General features: G+C 64.2%; 1 protein-coding gene across 2 annotated transcripts in view; it reads left to right on the top strand.

Moving 5' to 3' along the window:
• Window positions 1-18,795, top strand: part of CARS1 (cysteinyl-tRNA synthetase 1) — a 44,928-nt gene that overhangs the window by 22,430 nt on the left and 3,703 nt on the right. For both annotated transcript variants that reach the window (XM_086676603.1, XM_086676604.1), the window contains 11 exons: window positions 1,572-1,712; window positions 1,916-2,004; window positions 3,543-3,664; window positions 7,365-7,477; window positions 7,957-8,085; window positions 8,485-8,614; window positions 8,723-8,826; window positions 9,266-9,363; window positions 9,501-9,690; window positions 10,114-10,182; window positions 12,420-12,501. In XM_086676603.1, the coding sequence (XP_086532729.1) occupies window positions 1,572-1,712; window positions 1,916-2,004; window positions 3,543-3,664; window positions 7,365-7,477; window positions 7,957-8,085; window positions 8,485-8,614; window positions 8,723-8,826; window positions 9,266-9,363; window positions 9,501-9,690; window positions 10,114-10,182; window positions 12,420-12,501 (1,267 nt within the window). The remainder of the gene's footprint in view (window positions 1-1,571; window positions 1,713-1,915; window positions 2,005-3,542; window positions 3,665-7,364; window positions 7,478-7,956; window positions 8,086-8,484; window positions 8,615-8,722; window positions 8,827-9,265; window positions 9,364-9,500; window positions 9,691-10,113; window positions 10,183-12,419; window positions 12,502-18,795) is intronic.

Here is an 18,795-nt window from a genome sequence, read left to right as displayed (position 1 = left end):
GCGTTCCGGTGTTTCTCCTGCCCGACGTCCCGGGGGCTCCGTGCGCCTGCGGTTAGGGTCCGACACGAGTGGGGCGCTCTCACTCGCTCGGGAGTCCGACGTTTCTCCCTCCCTTTCCCTCTGCTGTCCCCGTGACGCACGTGTGGCACGTCTGTGGTGGGCCCGGGGCCTCGGCTACCCTGTTCGGTTTTGTTCACTCTGTGAGAAGGAAGCCTTTCTCATGTTCAGTTTTGGGGGTTTCTCTTCTGTTGTCCTCAAGCCCCGAGATTCTTCCGCCGGCCGCGTCCAGTCTCCCGATGACCCCACAAGGACAGTCTTTGTTTCTGTCACGCTGTGGTGGATCCCCGACGTCTCCTGCCCGTTCTCTCAGGACTTCCTTCTCTCTGCTCACCTTGGCCCTCTGTTCCTGCGCGTGGTCGGCCGCATCCATCGGAGCCCTGAGCGTATTCATCCCAGTAGTTTGACCCCCGGGTCTGCCAGCCGCCCTGTGTCTTCACGTCGTTCTCTGCCTCTTGGCGTGCCCGGTCGTGTTTCCTCGATGGCCAGCCGTGAGGTTCCCGGCTGTGAGGGGACGGGCGGGGAGGTGACCAGGCTGGGGGCCGGGCCCCGTGCCAGGTGCCGTGAGCGGGGTTCAGTCTCAAGCGAGCCCACGCCTCTGGACTGTGCCTCCCTGGCGCCCGGCGTGGTGGCCGTGGGGCCGAGCGTCCTGCTGGGGCCCTGTCACCGCCCGCCAGCCCGGCAGCAGGTAGCAGGTGTGTTCCAGGTGGGAGCCTAGCGGGAGCCCCTAGCTGCGCCTTTCCTGTCCACATCATGGTACAAGCGTGCCTCCCTGCGTGTCCTCTCTGTGTCTTCCATGTCTACTTTTCCTGAACTTTCTGCACCCTTTGTTCTTGGCCCCGTTGCCCCCACTGGCGGACTGCAGACCGCCTGCCTGTCCCCACATCCCTGTCACTGCTCCAGTTAAGATGCCAAAGGCGCTGGTTTCCTCCAGAGCAGGACCTCAGGGTCCCCCCGGCCTGCATGGCTCAGGCCACGGCCACGACACTCACCTCCCATCACAGATGGACATTCCTCCTGTCTGACGGGAGTGCTGCGGTGACAGGACACGTCTCGTACCGGCACTGCGCTGTTGCCCGTGACGTGGGCCTGCTGTCTTCAGTTGATGGCATCTGGCGGTCAGGGCGCCCTGGCCGAGAGGCCTCCCTCCGGGACGGGGCTGTGCCATCTCCGTGCCCTGGCTGTGGACGACCGCACCGTGCCTGGTCCTGCCCCGCCCCGCCCCGTGGCAGCAGCGGCCCCGCTTGTCCCCACGGCCACCCCAACCCTGTGACCACAGTAGTCGGACCTCCTGAATGTGCTGCGTCTTGGAACCTCCCACTTAGGGAGTCTGGTGTCTGTCCCCGTGCTGAGTCGTTTACACGAGCACCGCGGTCTCACGGAGATGGCGGCTCATCGTGGACGTGGCTTTGCATGGCACATCCTTGAATTCGAGGTCTCGGTGCGGACCAACTGCACGAGATACAGTCCCATAAAGCTCGTACACGTGTGTGGATGCTGTTCTTTGTCCACAGGTGTTGTTGGAAGAAGCAAAAGATTTGCTCTCTGACTGGCTGGACTCCACACTGGGCAGCGAAGTTACGGACAATTCTATTTTCTCCAAACTGCCCAAGTTCTGGGAAGAAGAATTCCACAGAGACATGGAAACCCTGAACGTAAGTGTTGCCAGCTGTCCTGCCCTTGCTCTCTCATCGGGGCCCGATGATCGCGATCCCGACCGTCTTCAGTCAGGTCTAAAGTGCAGGCTGGGGGCCTGCGGGCCTTCTTGGCCTGCATTTGGTGCTGGTGCTTCCTGGAGCGTGCTGTCCGAGGCTGCTGTTCCAGAAGGAAGAGGGTCACTTGTTCTTCTCACCCCCAGGTTCTCCCTCCGGACGTCCTGACCCGGGTGAGTGAATATGTGCCGGAGATCGTGAACTTTGTCCAGAAGATCGTGGACAACGGCTACGGGTAAGCTCGGGGCCCTCCCCGTGGGAGCACGGCATTCCGGGAAGGCTGTGCAGGGAAGGCGGCAGGGAGGGGAGCTCGTGGTGCTGTGGGGCTGCGGCCAGCAAGCCCCTGGCTCCGGACGGCACAGGGCAGGGTCGTTCCTCCGCAGGCCGCGAGGGCAGGCTCTGTCCCGGCCCCTGGCCTCGGCTGGCAGATGGCGGCCCTCTCGCTGCCTTGGCACATACTTGTCACTCTGCACACGGGCTGCTGGGGCTCCTTTTGTGTCCTCGTCACCTCCTCTGACGCAGACGCTGCGTAGGAGTCATGCAGGGTTGAGGCTCCCCCTGGTGACCTCGCTTCGCCTCTGCAAAGACCCCGTCTCCAAACACTGTCCTGTTCTGGGGGGCTGCGAGCTAGCACTGACACACAGGAATTGGGGGGGACACGGCCGAGCCCATGACCTCACCGCGGGAGCAACTGCCCCCGTGTCATGCCGACCCTCCCGGCAGCCTCGCTCCTCGGTGCCGCTGAGTCCTCAGCGTCGGGGCCGCGGCAAGGATGCGCGTGCCGTAGAGAGCGCCCGCCTGAGGGCTGCCAGCGAGCCCACGGCTAAGTCCGCGAGCACGGGGCCGGGCTGGTGAGCGTGGAGGCGTGGTTTCCGCCGCACGGCGTGAGACCCCTTGTCCATGAGTCACCTCCCAGGGACGCGTGTTTCCTCGAGGTCCTCAGCCTCGGTGGTGACCCTGGTCTGCCCTCTCGGCACCACCTGACCCGCGAAACACCGTCTGTGTCTCTGAAGTTAGCGCTGTCGAGAATCACCGACGCCCAGAAGCGTAACTGGGGGCGTGGGGTCTGCCGCGCGGGGGGAGGGGGGCGCCCTCCCCTGCGCCCCTGCTCTGGGAGATTCCGTCCCCGCCTCTCGGGCGAGATGAGGCACCACCGAGCGGAACGAGGAGAGCACAAGACCTGGTGTGGGGCCCGGAGTAGCACAGGCTCTCTGGAGCTGGTGACGCCTCCCCTGTCCCCTACCTGGCAGGGTCCCTGCAGGGCGACAGGGGGTCGTGTGCCAGACTGAGTGCCGTGGGCGAGGCCAAGGTGAGAGAAGACAGATCATTCCGGGCTGGAATAACGTGGAGGGCTGCTGAGAGGCAGAGAGCCTTGGCGGGGCCGTGCAGGCGGGTGGAAGGTGGACCGAGCGAGGGCAGGGCACCCGGGACCGTGCCGTCACCAAGGCGAGGGGCAGGGCGGGAGCTGTGTGGTCCAGGGCTGCGAGGCGGAGGGACTGCGTGGGGACACGCCGTCCTGAGAGTGAGGAGTTGGCCTCCGTGACGAGGCGTGCGTGTCGGGCCCGCTCGGCCTGCACGGCGGCCGTGGTTGCGAGTAGCTACATCACGGGGCCGCAGGACGGCCGAGGCCACGCTGGACGCAGTGGGCAGAGCAGAGTTTTAAGAGGCCTGCGGCCCGTGCAGCCCTTTGGCTTTGCAGGTTGTGCTCCTGCGAGGCGCCCGGGCTGTCCGCAGGTCTGTCCACTTTCCCACAGCCTGGTTCTTATTTTCCAGCTACGTTTCCAATGGGTCCGTCTACTTTGACACCGTGAAGTTTGCTTCCAGCGAGAGACACTCCTACGGGAAGCTGGTGCCCGAGGCCGTTGGGGACCAGAAAGCCCTGCAGGAAGGGGAAGGTAAACGGGGCCGGGTGAGGGGGTTCAAGCCCAGGCCTCGCCCCCGCCCCCAGCCTGCCTCACCCGGGCGCCTGGGGGCTGTGCCTTGTTGCCCAAGGAGTTTGGGGGGTTTTCCGCAAGAAACAAAAAAGCGAGCGTATCCAACACCATCTCAAAAAGCGTAGCGGACCCCGGGCCTGGATCTGGAGGGTCAGGGCAGCTTGTGGGATGCCCTGCGTGCCGGTGTGGGACGCCCAGTGCCGATGTGTCACGAATATGCAGGTTGCGACCTGGTGAATGAGGGGGCAGAAGCCACTCCCTTCCCCCCCACCCCCCCCCCAACCAGGGTCAGCAGGTGGCCCCCTTGGCATCTGAGCTCCTGCCTTTGGGAAAGTGGAAACCCCAGGGCTGTTTGGATTGAGGCTATGGTTTCAGCACACCCACGCCAGAGGAAGTACGGTCCCGAGAGTTGGCCCTTACGGGTTCTGGTCGCACACAGTGAGCCGGGGGAGGAGTGGCCCTCTGTCCCGGGGGAACGGGAGACAGCGGCAAAGCGGGACCCTGGTCCTCGTCAGGCGGTTGGGGTGGCGGTCACCGCTTCCCGTGGGCTCAGCTCTGCGCAGCTGTCTTAAAGGTGCCCCGGGACAAGCAAGGCAGGAACGCGGGGCAAGAATTGCCAGGTCAGGTCTTTGTGGGCATGTTCCGATTCTGGGCGGCACCTCAGAATGCCTGGTTCCTCTCTCTTTTTTTTCTCTTTTTTAAGTTTTTTATTTGAGAGGGAAAGAGAGAGACAGAAGGCCTCTGTGCACACACGCGAGCGGGGGCGAGGGGGCAGAGGGAGAAGAGCCTGACTTGGGGCTGGAACTCATGAACCATGAGATCGGGACCCGAACCAAATCCAGGAGTCAGACGCTCAGCCCCCTGAGCTGCCCGGCCACCCCGAGGATCGCTGAAGACATCCTGCAGAGTAAAGGAGGTCCCGTCACGATGCTGCGGCACCCGTGTCCTCAGAGGATGGTCACAGACTTGGGTGGACCGGCAGCGGGGCCCCCGCATCCCTGCGGCATCAGGGACGCACCCTGGTGTGCACGGGAGGTGCCGGGCACGCCCCACGCACGGGTTGCTCAGACGGGCCGAGGCCCCCAAGACGCAGAGGGGTCGGGGTACGCGGGCAGCGGGGCTTCGTCTAGCAGACGGGCCTTCGCACACGCGAATGAGGGCAGGGCCCTCCCGTAAGCCCGCGTGGGACCCACGCCCGGCCGCAGAAGGGGTTGCTCCTCACGAGGACCACAGCTTCTGCCCATGGCGCGCCGAGCTGGACACCCGCCCCGAGGGGACGTCCGGACCTGTTTGAAGTCGCACCAGAGCCGCAGCGGAGGTCACTCCGGGTTTGGAACTGAACAGCCACGGGAGGGCCGCACGGTCCCCCCCCCGGTCTGGGGGAGCTCACGCGCCAGTTCCGGGCCGCCCGACGTGTTATGTGTGGTTGTGAAAAAACGCAGACGGCAACGAGTGGGGCCAGCTGCCAGAAAAGTCCCCGAAGGAGCAGCAAAACACCAAAGGAGAGGTGCCTGCAACGGCGGGTTCTTCGCAAGGATTCGCGATACAGAAAACCCGCTAGCGGGACCAATGAATAAACACAGAAGATTCGAAAATACGTCCGGACAGGGCCGCCCGGGACCAGAGACGGTGGCGTCTGCGAGAGCCCGGGAGGACGGGACCGCGCCGCTCGGCCCAGCGCGGCCAGGGGCGGCCTCCAGTCGGGGCAGGGAGAGCCCCGGAGACGGGAGGGGCCCGCCGCGCTCGGGACCCCGCACCATGTGCCCCAGCTGCGTTCTTTTTCTTTCTGCTTTCTCTTCTCCTCTTTTCTCTTTTGTCCTTTCCAGTAACCTCTACGTCCAACACGAGGCTTGAACTCACGACCCCGAGATCAAGAGTCTCGTGCTCATCCGACTGAGCCAGGCGCCCTGGGGTCTTAAATGTCACGTGTTCTTGGGTCTTTTTTCCCGGACTGACGTCAGAATCTCTGTGTTCCGGGGGCCAAAGTAGTCGATCCGACAGCGAATATAAAGGGACGAGGGGGGTCACGCCCTCCTTCGGGGACAGTGCCGCTTCCCTGGCTGTGCTGACGGCACGAGGCTCCTCACTGCGTGGACGCTGGGATGCGGGGCTCCGGTGGAGAAGGGGCCTGGAGCCATCTCGGGGTGCGGGGCATCGGGGAGGCAGAAGGCACGAACCAGCTGTGCCTGGCGTCACTTTGGGTGCCTCAGGAGGGAGACGAGAAAGGACACCAGGAGAGTAGCAGGGGTCGTGGGACTTACTCCTCTTGAAGAGTCTAGAGCAACTATCAGGTGTCCCCCAAAGTGGCACTTGGCGAAGGGCGTGGGGAGGGGTGTGTGCGAAAGGGGGTCCTCTGTTCCAGAACTTTCCAAAAAATTTTCTGAAAAGTCAGGTACGTTCATAGTAAATGTGTTCGTTATCGTGAAAATTAAAAGCCTGGATGCACGCTGTCGGCTAAATACAGGCTGGCCAGAGGGGTGTCATGACAGCTCGTCACATCGTCTTTGAGCGGCTGGTGTGATGTGGTGACTGGCTCAGTGAGAAAGAGACATGAGACCGGGGTGGAGTCTGTCCTGCTGTGTGTGGATGTGTGTTTGTTTGCAGAGACTAAAACAACCCAGAAACCTGTACACGGGGGCACCTGGAAACTGACAGTACCTGTCAGCCTTCGTCTGTGACCGTGGCGTTGTTTTCCAGGTTTTCTCGTAGTTTCCAAGTATTCTACTTATAGTGCCCGTGTCATAGGCGTCAGCTCTGTCGTAAAAATACCCTGCGCGCGCTCTCCCTCGGCTGTTCTCGGGTCACCTGCCCTGTTGCTTGAACGGTGGCGGTCTTTGAGGTCGGCCGTGTCTGCAACTGTGGGCCCCGGGAGGAGTCTGTCGTTCCTGTTCCGCTGTTGTCCATGGGGGGGCGACAGCACCCAGGACGAGGCGGCGTGGAGACCACGCACGGAGCCCCGGGACCATGCCCCGCGCTGGCCCCGCTCACCTGGCCCCCCTGTGAGGGGGACTGACCGCAGGCGTTCGTTCGTTCTCTCGGCAGCCGGTGGGTCCATGGGCGCCACGGCTCCTGCGTGTGGCCCAGGGAAGTGTCCCGGGGTGATGGCGTTGTCCTTTCCCGTTGCTCCCACCGCAGGCTGGCCTGCCCCTGGGGGCCCGGCCGTGACTGGCCGCGGCTTTCTCCTGGGGGGCCGCGTCTGGGAGCCCAGCTCGGCCAGGAGGAGTGGTGACGTCCCGCTTCGCCATCTATGGGGCCGAGCTGGAGGGCCAAGGAGCCGCACAGAGCGGGTTGGCTGGTTCTCAGACCTCCCAGAACCGGGAGCCGTGCGGGCCGCCGAGACGAGCCCGCCCCACCGAGGGCTGCCACCACGCCACGGCCTCACCCCTCAGTCTGGAGCCCCGTGGCTCACCCTGGCTCCGGGCCATGGCCGTGAGGGGAAGGCGGGGAGGAGGGTCTGAGGAAGTGGCAGGCGTGGTCCGGTCCCAGGTGGTCGCCCTCAAACCGCGGGGCAGCACTGAAGTCTTGCCGTGAAGCCGCAGCACTGGCTGAGGAAGCCGCGCAAACCAGAAGCGTCGGCCAGCCGCTCCCAGCGGGGGCCCCGCAGCGACACTGGTCCGCCCGCTGGGCAGCACCGGGTGAGCTGCTTCCCTCGTATCCACAGGTGACCTGAGTGTCTCGGCAGACCGCCTGAGTGAGAAGCGGTCCCCCAATGACTTCGCTCTGTGGAAAGCCTCCAAGCCCGGCGAGCCATCCTGGCCGTGCCCGTGGGGAAAGGTGGGCCCCTGGGAAGGGGTGGGGCTGCGGTGACGGCGGGACCTGGTTGCTGGCGGGGACCCAGATGCCACAGAGCCTCGTGGGCCTTGGGGCACGAGACGTCCCTTTTGGGACTCCTTCCCGGAGGATTGGACGACCTCCGTGGCCCCTGTGTCCTGGGGGCCTTTGATTCTGAGTGTTACCCGCTCCTGGAGATGAGTCCACTGTCTGATGTCCCCTGTGACAACAGTGCCCCTGGCCCAAGGCTGCGGGAGGGGTGTAGACATCTGCTTCTGGTCGAGTGCTGGGCGGCTCTGGGGGTTACATGAGTCTTACTTGGCCTCCATGGCCTGCCGTGGGCTCCCCTGAGTTTTTCACGTGTGGAACATAACCCCTGTTCCAGTAAGGCCCAGAGATTTGGAGGCTCATGAACGCTGGGGTAACTGAAGGCCCGGACGCAGAGGGTTGGCCATCGGTCACCGGGTCATCTCGGTCCCTAGGGGCGTCCGGGATGGCACATCGAGTGCTCGGCCATGGCAAGCGCTCTCCTGGGAGCCTCGATGGACATTCACGGAGGGGGCTTCGACCTCCGGTTCCCCCACCACGACAACGAGCTGGCCCAGTCAGAGGTGGGCAGAGGCCGGGGTTGCTGTTCCGGCTGGGGGGCCTCGAGTTCTCCCTGCGGGGGAGGAAGGAGCCGAGGGCACGGCCAGCGGGGTGCTGCGTGGAGCCTGATTTCCACATCAGGGTCTTGCCGGTGGAATTTGAACCCTAGTTGTCGGGTCCGATTTCCCACCTGAACAGCCTGACCTTGGACAACAGACAGGCCTGGGGTGGTCGCGGTGGTTACCTCTTGCATCGTTGGTCCAGGGCCGTCCCTTGGGCCCCCGTTCCCCAGCTGGAAAAGGCAGCCCCCCGTGTTCTGCATCGCGGGGGGCACAGAGTGCTCACGGAGCGTGCCCCTGCCCCTGCCAGCAGCTGCCTCGTGTGCCCGACCTTGCCCCCTCCGCCCCCACCCCCCCGAGCAGGCCTACTTCGACAACGACTGCTGGGTCCGCTATTTCCTCCACACGGGCCACCTGACCATTGCGGGCTGCAAGATGTCCAAATCGCTCAAGAACTTCATCACCATCAAAGACGCCTTGCAGAAGCACTCAGGTAAGAGCTTGGCCTCTCCCAGAGACCCGAGCGCCCCTCTTGTTGGATGCGCGACGGCGGTGGCTGCTCGGGAGGGTGGGGGGACCGCTGTGCCGTCTCCTCCCCCAGCGCGGCAGCTGCGGCTGGCCTTCCTCATGCACTCGTGGAAGGACACGCTGGACTACTCGAGCAACACCATGGAGTCCGCGCTTCAGTACGAGAAGTTCATGAACGTGAGTGCCCACCTCCCCCGGGGCGGGGACGCCTCGGCTCAGCCGCGGCGGGACCGCGGCCGCCCCCCCTCGCCCCCGGTGGAAGACCGGAGACTGGCGAGAGCAGCCTCGCCCGGGGCCGCCCAGCCCCGTGCCCCCTTCCCGAAAGCCCTGGCGCCCGCTGGCGTCAGGAGCGCTCGTGCGTCTCGTCTCCGTGCGGCACGTTTCGCTCGGACCCGTGGCGTCGGCCGGACTAGCGTCTCAGGCTAACACCGGGACGCGTTTCCATCTCCAAGGAAAACCTTTCCCCGTCTCGGCCAGCCCTGGGGTGGTGCCGGCGTGCCGTGGCTCCCCAGATCATACCTGAAGGAGATGTGCTTCCCTCCAACAGCCTCTCCTCGGCGCTTTCCCGGAGGGCAGAGGTTTCTAAATGCCATTAAACGGAACTTTCTGACTTTAGGAGTTTTTCTTAAATGTGAAAGACATCCTCCGAGCTCCTGTTGACATAACCGGTCGGTTTGAAAAGTGGGAAGACGAAGAGTCGGAGCTGAACAAGAGGTAGGAGGGAGACGTGCCTCTGGGGCCGGGCAGCCGTCGCTCCCGTGTGTGCCAAACCGCGCCCGGGGTGCGCTGCCCCCGCGGGGGTTCTTGGCAGTGTGTCCATCGGCTGACGTTCCTGCCTCCTCTTAACTCAGCTTTTACGACAAGAAGACGGCAGTGCACGAGGCCCTCTGTGATAACGTCGACACGCGCACGGTCCTGGAAGAGATGCGGGCTCTGGTCGGCCAGTGCAACCTCTACATGGCGGCCCGGAAGGCCGCGAGGAGGAGGCCCAACCGGGCTCTGCTGGAAAGCATCGCTCGGTACCTCACCCACATGCTCAAGGTAGGCGGCTCCCTGGAGGCGCAGGCCGCCGTGTGCTCGCCGGGCTATGTGCACGCAGGCGGTCAGGCCCCGGGCGGCACAGAGAATCGTGGGGTTCGGAAGCTGAGACCTGTCCCGTCCTTCGCTCCCGCTGCGCTCCTGCGCCTCAGAAAGCACTTGCGTGCAGCTGCCCTTCGTGCTCACACGTTCTGGGGTCGGCCTCCTTGCCCTTCCGGCCCCCTCTTGCCCAGTGGCCTCACCGAGAGCGGGCCGGAGAGGGCAGGGGAGGGGGGCACCCTCGGGCCTGGCATCTCCCTCCACCCAGTGAGGCCGTCTGCACCGCCTCCCCTACCCATCTGCAGCAGCGTGTTTCCTGGACCCGATCTCTGTGGGCCGCCTCTCGGGACCTCTTTACACGCTCCCGCACGTCTGTTTCTCTTCCAGGTCTTTGGGGCCATAGAAGAGGAAAGCTCCCTGGGATTCCCGGTCAGAGGACCTGGGAGCAGCCTAAATGTGAGTATAAGTGCACCTGGCACAGAGAAGCCCCCCTCCCTTGGGTCGCCCCACCCCCGGGAAGTGTGCCCATCCAGAGGAGCACACTCTCACCCTCCACACCTGCTCCGTGCCTTCCTTGTTCCCCCTCCTTGGCCGAGCCTGTGGACATTTGGAGACCCACGTTAGGTCCCACCTGCGCTGGACCTTCCGGACTGAGCCCCGGGTCACGCCTGGGCCTGGCTGGGAGAATTGAGCAGTCAGCTACCCCAGTGCGTGTGCAGGGGCAGCCAGGGCCTTGCTCCCGGCCGTTTGCCGTTTGTCAGGGAACCGCGCTGCCGTGGTGTGTGAGGTGGTCCCGGGAGAGCAGGCTAGCTGGGACAGTCTCTGGAGAAGCCGCAGCCACACGGCCCGGGTTCACAGGCGCTCACGTCCTTGCTCGTGTGGATCAGATCCCACACTGGTCCGCGCGTCTGATGGGGAGAAGGTTCAGCAGAAGCAGCTGGTGTCACCCTTGTGGCCCGGAGCCGCTGCGTGGTGACTGACTCTCCTGGAGTGTGTGCCTTCAGGCTCATGTCAGAACTGCTTCCACGCCCCACCCCTGCTCCGGAATGATCCCTGTGGTTTGATTGGAACGCGTGTGTAGATATTTAAATATAACTTAAATGAAAAGAGGAACCAAGTACAGGGCGGAAGGGCAAAACCTCTTTAAGATTGTTTCGTGATAGCGGCTGGTGTGAAAACTCTGTCCTTCAGGGGGAGCTTGGAGGTGTTTCCCCGAGAATTGAGTTCAGAAGGCCTGCCTGAGCCCCGGGCCTCCATCTTTTTTGGCGCTTTTCAGAAAAGGAAACCTACAAGCTGCTTCGTTCTCTTGTGTCAGTGATACCAGATTTTATTTCCCAGGGGAAAAAAAAAAACTTCCTACATTAGAGACCATCCGCTTTCGAACTTAAAAATACTTTTTTTTTAAAAGTTTTTAGTGTTTATTTTTTTTTTTGAGAGACAGAGAGAGAGAGAGAGAGAGAGAGAGAGAGAGCGCGCGCGCACGCACGAGCAGGGGAGGGCAGGGGGAGAGGGAGACACAGAATCTGAAGAAGGCTCCAGGTTCTGAGCTGTCAGCCCAGAGCCCGACGCGGGGCTTGAACCCACAAGCCGCGAGATCATGACCTGAGCGGAAGTCGGACGCCTAACCGACTGAGCCACCCAGGCGCCCCTTAAAGATACTTCTAAATGCGGTGGTGGTGTGGGAGCCTTTCCAAGTGACCTCAGCGGGCCCTTTGGGATAAGCAGCCCCAGGGAACAAGCCAGGTGAGCTGCCAGGCCACAGGGCGGGGCCTGCACTTTACAGCACTTGAAGGGTGTGCACCTGCTCCAAACCTGAGTTGTGGGAGCAGGGAGGACCGCTGGGGCCCGCCTCCTCCAGACGCACCCCCAGGCATGCTGGCTGAGGCCCCTGCCCCTGTGCCCTGAGGCTCACCACAGCTGCCTCAGCCTGGTGGAGATAAAGACCTAAACCCCAGAAGCCCGGCCCCTCCCCTGCAGGACGGCCACGCCCCAGCCCGGGTGCGGGAATGGGCCTGGAGAGGCCTAGCCAGCTTCTGCGTTTACTGGTCATTGCTTGGGTTACCGAGCCGCCGAATGACTTAATGAGGAGGCAGGGAGAGACGTTGCTCAAAAGCCTGCTAGAAAAATAGGAAAGCTGTAACGGAAGCGGTTTTGATAAAATCACTGTTTCTTTGGTTCCGGTTCTGCCGTCGTCGGCTTCCCTTCCTTGGCGGTCTTTGCGTTCCGTGGCTGCCTCCGTGGTGCTGCGGGGAGTGCGCCGTGGAGCGGGTGCGAGTGCGTGTGGATGGTGGACGGTTCTCAGAGGCGCTGGCTGGCCTCGCACAGGAGCGCGTGTGGCCGCAGGTCCCAGCCCAGGGGGACGGCGGCGGCCTCTCCGAAGGCAGCCCATCTTGCAGACTCACCTGGGTCGAACCGTTTCGCTGTGAACACGGGTGTTTCTTAACAAGCGTGTGTCTGGCCTGGGACGGAGCTGCTCCCTCGAGTGGTTGAGCGGTGCGGCTTGTGGAGCCCGTCCGGCCGGACTGGAGGGGAGGCTCTCTGCCGGGCCCCGGCTCCCGCCGTCCACACGGGGCCCCGGTCGTGGTAGCGGAGCCACGGGCCGCGTGCAGGCGGCCCGGCTCCGTAGCGCGTGCCGAAGCCTGTCCTCAAGTACGGGCCGAGCTGGTCTCTGAGCGAAATCGTTCTCTCCGCAGCTCGAGTCCACGGTCATGCCCTACCTGCAGGTGTTGTCGGAGTTCCGAGAAGGCGTGCGGAAGATCGCCCGAGAGCAGAAAGGTGAGGTTCCTCCTGGCCCGGCGGGGGCGAGCTCGGGGGTTAGCACGGCGCCCCCAGTCGTGACAGCCACGTCGTCTCTAGCTCCCAAGTGTCCCCGCGGGGCAGGACAGCCGGGTGAGGGCGGAGCCTCCCGGGAGCTGCCAGGCTGGGTCGCCTCTCCGCCCTTGCCGAATCGACGGCCAGGGGCTGGCATGGTGAGCGGGGGCCTGGGGCTGCCAGGCTGAGCTCACACTCACCTGCCTGGCTCAAGGCTTGGCATTTCACGGAGTGGAAAGGAAAGCGGGAAGGTTTGAGCCTTGCCAGGGTCATGCTGGACTCGCTCACCGGAGATGCCACCTGTCACCTCTTGTGCTGTGCTGCCTCCCCAGGCCTTTCTGTGCTGGGAAGTCGCACCTGGAGCTCATCTGGCCGCCACCCCCGCAGAGCGGGTCCTGGCAGGGTGTCCTGCGGGGTGGGGCGGGCAGAGGGCCCAGCGGCGTGGCCTGGCCAGGGAGCCTCTGGAGGAAGCAGCACCGTGAAGAGGAATGAGCAGGCCTGGGCCTGTGCCGGGGAGGGCAGAGCAAGAGGGTGGGAGGGCCCCCCGCCGAGGCCACGGGCCCCTCGGGGAGGAGCTGGGATCTGACGGTGCTTTTGTGGGGAGCAGAGGGCTTTAGGCCGGGGCCGTGGCGTTTGGACCAGTTGAATAAGCAGGGTCCTCTGTCTCTGACACCTGGCCCTCACGCCGTTTTAAAGCAGCTGAAAAATGGGGGGACGTTCAGGTCCTGTGCTGACTTGTCCGACAGCATTGACAGTGCTGGTGTCTCGGGTTTGGGGGTGACTGTTCTTGTCGGGGGGCCGCGCAGCCTGGGCATTTCTGCCCGACTGCCCCCCCCTCCCCCCCCCGGGCTGTACGGCATCCTTCCTGGCAGGTGCTGGGGAACCAGGGCCGTGGGAGGCTGAGCACGGCAGCCCTGACCAGCCGGGTCCCTGCTGAGGCCCTGAGAGCGGTGCCCGTCGACCGGCTTGGGGGATGGTTCGGTGTTGCTTTTCCTCGGCCGCTTCTTCCTGCTTGTTACGTTTGTTGCTCTGGTAGATGGACAAGGCCAAGTGGCCAGTCAGGACGGGGGTCGTTGTGTGTATGCTATATTGCTTTCCCCACCTGCTGCGCTGTGCGACCCTAAGGCTCAGGAGGCTAGAGAGGTCATCCTACCCGAGGCGATGACCTGGGACGCACAGACCTGGGGCCCTGCGGATAGGGAACCTTCCGTGAGCCAGAGACCCGGGGCCTGTGGACCTCGGTCCGCAGATGGGGAAAGCCTTCCGGGCCGAAGGCGGCATCACCCTTGTCCCTACCCCATCTCCCTCCCGACCCGACAGCAGCAGCAAGTGCTGAGTTTTTGTTTGTCAAGCACCTTGGGCTGGCCGTGGAGACAGAGTGAGAGGCTCAGGGTAGGTCCTGGTTCATTCACTCGGCCAAGTCTCCCAGGTCCAGGCGCTCGCCTGACACAGGAGTAGGAGACAGTTTCCCCAATAAAGGGCCAGAGCTCAGCCCTGGCCGGGAGGGATGGGGTGTGGGGGTGTCTGACCAGGAGAGGCTTGGGAAATTGGGAAGTCAGAAGAGCAGGGATGGGCCTGTGGTCAGAGCTCGGCGGGGGGCCCGGGGTGGGGGTGGGGGGGACAAGAGCCGTTTCCCCCTTGTGTTTTCATTTTTGGTAAAAGGTGTGTAATGTAAAATTTATTGTCTTAACCACGTGCAGGTGTGCTGCTCAGGGGGCATTAGGCACATTCCTGCTGTTAATCACCCGTCCCCACCATCCTCTCCAGAACCTTCCATGCTCCCAAACTGACCCTCTGTCCCATTAAACGCTAACCTCCGTCCTCTGTGCCGGCCGTGGTGCCCACCGTTGCACCTTCGCTCTCTATGAACTTGGTGCCTCTGAGGACCTCATACACGTGGAATCCTCAGCCCTTGTGCCTCGGTGACGGCACCTATCACTCGGTGTCATTGACGTCTTCCAGGTCCATCTGTGTCCCAACAGATGCCACGGCGTCAGTCTCCCTCCTTTTTGAGGCTGGGTAATACCCCCTGTGTGCTTGTCACATCGTGTTCATTCGCTCGTCCTTCGGGGGATTCCCACGGCCTTTTGTGTCCCCTCCCGAGCCCTCCCTGTTCCGTGCCCCCCGTTTTCCTTCTGCCTTCAGCCCCGACGGACGCCCCCTTCCTGTGGGCCCGGGCTCCGTGGACTCTGAGCCCCATGCCAGGAGGGGCCCGCGAGGGAGGTGCTGGTAGGGGTCTTGGCTCTGGGTTCGCACTGGCGGCGGGGCGGGGGGGGGGGGGGTCTCGCTCTGGGTTCGTACAAAATGCTTCTGAGCCGTTGCTCATTCACGGAGGACCGCGACAGAAACCCTCTTTTTCTAGAATCTGCTGCTGTCGGAGCCCCTTAGAGTGGACAGGGCCGCGAGGTCCTTGTGGCTGGCACACTTGGCCGGGGTGCCCCGGGCTGTACCCAGGGAGGCCCGCCTTTTCTGGGCCCTCGAGTGGCTGTGGGGCCGTCTCCTCCCTGGAAGAGTGGTGCCAGGGGGCCGAGCCTGTGTGGTCGCACCCTTGGGAGCGGCTCTCCTGCGGCTGCCCTGCCGCTCAGGGCTCAGGGCGGCCTCTGCTGTCCCAAGTCACGGCCCCGCCCTCCCTGCACCCCTTCTCCACATGACAGCCCTGCCCAGTCCGGGTCCCGCCCCAGCCCCAGGCTCGGCAGCCAGGCTGCAGCTCGCCCTGCCCCGGAGCCCCAGCTCCGCTCTGGGACGTTGCAGGCAGTGCGGCGGGGCCTCTCCCCGAGTCCCGGCCGTCGTGCTGTCTGCGCCCCGTCCTCCCGCCTGTCCCCAGCCACCCCGGAGGCAAGGCCCCTTTCTGCTTCTCTTATGAGGTCATGTTAGCTGTGGAGACCTGGTGCTTCCAGACGTTTAGTTTAAGAATGGTTTATCGAGGGGCGCCTGGGTGACCCAGTCGGTTGGGCGTCCGACTCTTGATTTTGGCTCAGGCCGTGACCTTAGGGTCGTGGGATCGAGGCCCTGTTGGGCCCTGTGCTGAGTGCGGAGCCTGCTTGGGATCCTCTGTCACTGTCTCTGTCTGTGCCCCTCTCCTCAACTTGCACACTCTCTCTAAAATTACAAAAAAAAACCATTTTTTTCTTTAAAGAATGCTTTATCGAATTCCTCAAAAGTATCCAACCAGACTTTTCCTGTTTTTTAAGAATAAAAAAAACTTAGGCAAAATTCACACGAGTAAACCCAGCTGCCGTTAAAGTGAACGAGTCCGCTGGCCTTTCGTGCTTCCCGTGTCGTGCAACCGTGCTCAGCCTCCTTCTGGTTCCCACACGTTCCCACCGGCCGCAGGAGCAGCCGTGACCCGTGAGCCCCCGGCCCCACCAGCCTGCCTTCTGTCCCCATGGCCTGGGGTGGCCTGGCCCCGCACGCCCGTCGGCCACGGAGGCTTCTTTTGCCTCACGGAGGGTCCCCCACGTTGCAGGGTGTGTGGGGCTGCGTTCCTCGTGCGGGCGGGACGGAACGCCCCCGAGTGCATGTGCCACGCCGTGTCTGTTCCGCTGCTGGCAGACTTCCAGGCTGTTCCCACCTCGTGGCTGCTTGGGACACGTGGGTACAAGCGTCTGGGTTGGGGACGGACCTAGGAGTGGAGTCGTGGGGGTCCCGTGGCTGCTGCACGTGTGACTTTGTAAGAACCACCAAGCTGTCCCGCAGTGGCTGCGCGGTTTCCTGTTCCTGCCAGCTGCGGGGGGTGGGGGGGGGGGGGGGCGGGGGGGAGTTCCGATGTCTCATCGCGGCCACTCGTTGCCCCTGGCTGTACGAAGGCGATGGCCACCCTCCAGCCCTCCTAGCAGGGGAGGGACCCTCTCACGGGCACGGTTCCCCGACGGCACTTGATGTCGACCACCTTTCCCGGGGCTTCTCGGCCACCTGTGCATCTTCTCTGGGGGGGTGGGGGGGGGTGGGGAGGAGTCCCTTCTGGCCCTGCGCCCCTGTGCCTCTCATTGGGCCATTCGTCTTCCCTTGGCGACTTGTGGGACCCCGGGCCCTGGTCAGCACGTGACTCAGAAGAGGGCGGAGGAGAAAGCCAGCCAGGGGGGTCCGAGCTGTGTGCACAGGGCAGGTCTCGCGTGGGGGTGATGGCTGCTGTCCTCAGCTCTGCAGAGCCACCCCCCCCCCCACCACCGCCAGGCAGCTGGTGGCGGTGAGCGCGGGCACTGGCTCGCTCTCCTTCCAGGTCCGGTCAGCTTGGCTCAGCGCCCGGCCCGGGGTCCGCCGTCCTCACGGTGCCAGGGCAGGGCAAGGGCAAGGGCAAGGGCAGGGAGCAAGCGTGAAGGGTGTCGGTCCATCAGCCGTGCCGGGGAGGCTGAAAGGGCTTTTCTCCAGACTGGCATCCGGAAGAGGGAATCTGCCCCGGGGGCAGCCGTGCTCGTGGTCAGGGGCCTCGGAAGTCCTCTGAGATCACAGAACCGCCGCCCGTGCGTCACCTGCCCTTTCTGCAGTGCGCGAGCCCGTGGGCCAGGGTCAGGGCGGCAGAGAGGGACGAGGCGGGGTGCGAGTGCAGGCTGTGGGCACGCCGGGCCGGCACGGGGGCGGGGGCAGGGGTGGGGGGGCGGCGCGCGGTTTCCCGCACAGGTGCTCTCACGGGGGTGCAGCCAGGGCACGCAGAACCACTTGGGCCTCGGGGTGCCGGCGGGTGCCGGGGGAGGGCGGCGGACTCGGCAGACGCCGGCCGTGGTGCATCCGCGAGATGAGGCCGGGCCCCGGCACGCCTGTCCCGACATCGGAAGACCCTCGCTCTGTGGTCTGTGACCGTTAGACCTTTTGCGAGACAGACGTGCCTGTAACAGCCCAGCTCCCGCGCTGATTTCCGCAGGTGCGGGCTGGGCCAGCCCGGGACTTGGTGGGCGTGGCGGCTGGGCCAGGCGGCCTTCTGGGAGCGTGAGCTGATCCGGTCTGGGACCTGGCTGTGAACGACAGAGTGTCCCGGCGCCACCAGACCCTGTGAGCTCTCAGGGATGGCAGCACGTGCCCGCTTCACAGACGTGAATGTTGGCCCCGCCTGGCGGGCGGCTGGTCCCAGGTACCAGCCGACCCGCGGGGCTCTCACTGCGGCTGAATGTCCTTCACGGAGGTCAGGTCCTCATGGCGGAGCTCCTGAGCGGGGCGCTCTTCTCCCCCAAGGCAGACGGACTGCTTCTCCCTGCCGCCTCATCCCCGGCACTGAGCCTCCTGGGAACAGGGCCTCTGGCCGCCGGGCTCGCCCTGCGACCGCTGCCGCAGAACCGTAAAGGCCGCCGTCCCCGGCCTGGAGGGAGCGAGCCTGTGGTCATTGGCTCTGCCTCTGGGACTCACAGAGACTGACACGGAGGTTTGAGAACGTCTGAACCCGCAGGGACCGTCCACTGAGGTCTGAAGGCCACGTCGGTGGCCACCTCACCCCTGCCCACTCCGTCTGCTGGGTCGGGGTGTGTGTGCTCTTTCTTCGGGGCGTCACTTCAAAGCCAGTGGGACGGCGGGCTCTGTACCTCCTCCTGGACTTCCCGGGCCCTCTGCTCACTCTGGCCCACGCCTGGGGGTGGGCTGAGGCCTGGCCAGGAGCGGCGTGCCCGCAGTGGATGGAGCTGGTGCTCGAGGCAGGGTCACCCGCACCTGTGCCTGTCCCCCAGGCCTCCGGCCCTCCCGCACCCCTCGGCTGGGCCTCCCGCATCTCCGAGAATGCCAGCAGCTCTGGGGTCCGCCCCAACCTCCAGGCCCGTTTCCGGCTCTTGCTGGTGGGGGCTTGGAATCTTGTGGAGTCCCGAGGACGTGTGGAGGGCGGGGGAGCGTGTGGACGGGAGCACGTTTCACCACGAGAACAAGGGGGGAAATGGGGGAGCTGGGGGAGCCTAGACTCGTCACCGCTGGGCCTGCCCCGGGCCTGACTGCGATGTGAAGAGTGCAAGGAGCCTTTGCAGGACGTGCGGGTGGCCTTGGGTCCCTGGGTCCTGGAGTGTGGAATATGGCGCCGGGCTGCAGGGGCTCAGCACTCCCGGATGCCTTCCCAGTTGGCCAGGTGTTTGGAGTGGTTTATTATTTTTCTTGTGTTTTGTTTTGTTTGTTTTGTTTTGTTTTAATATTTAAGAGAGAGAGAGCGAGAGAACGAACGAGCAGGGGAGGGGCAGAGAGAGAGGGAGACACAGAATCGGAAGCAGGCTCCGGGGTCCGATCTGTCAGCACGGATCCTGACACGGGGCTCGAACCCACGAACCGTGAGATCCTGACCTGGGCCGAAGT

This window comes from Puma concolor, chromosome D1 (assembly GCF_028749965.1).
Source record: "Puma concolor isolate L17-30 chromosome D1, mPumCon1.1.hap2, whole genome shotgun sequence".
NCBI classification, from domain to species: Eukaryota; Metazoa; Chordata; class Mammalia; order Carnivora; family Felidae; genus Puma; species Puma concolor.
Note: the sequence above shows the minus strand (reverse complement) of the source record. Positions and strands in the feature narration are given on the sequence as shown.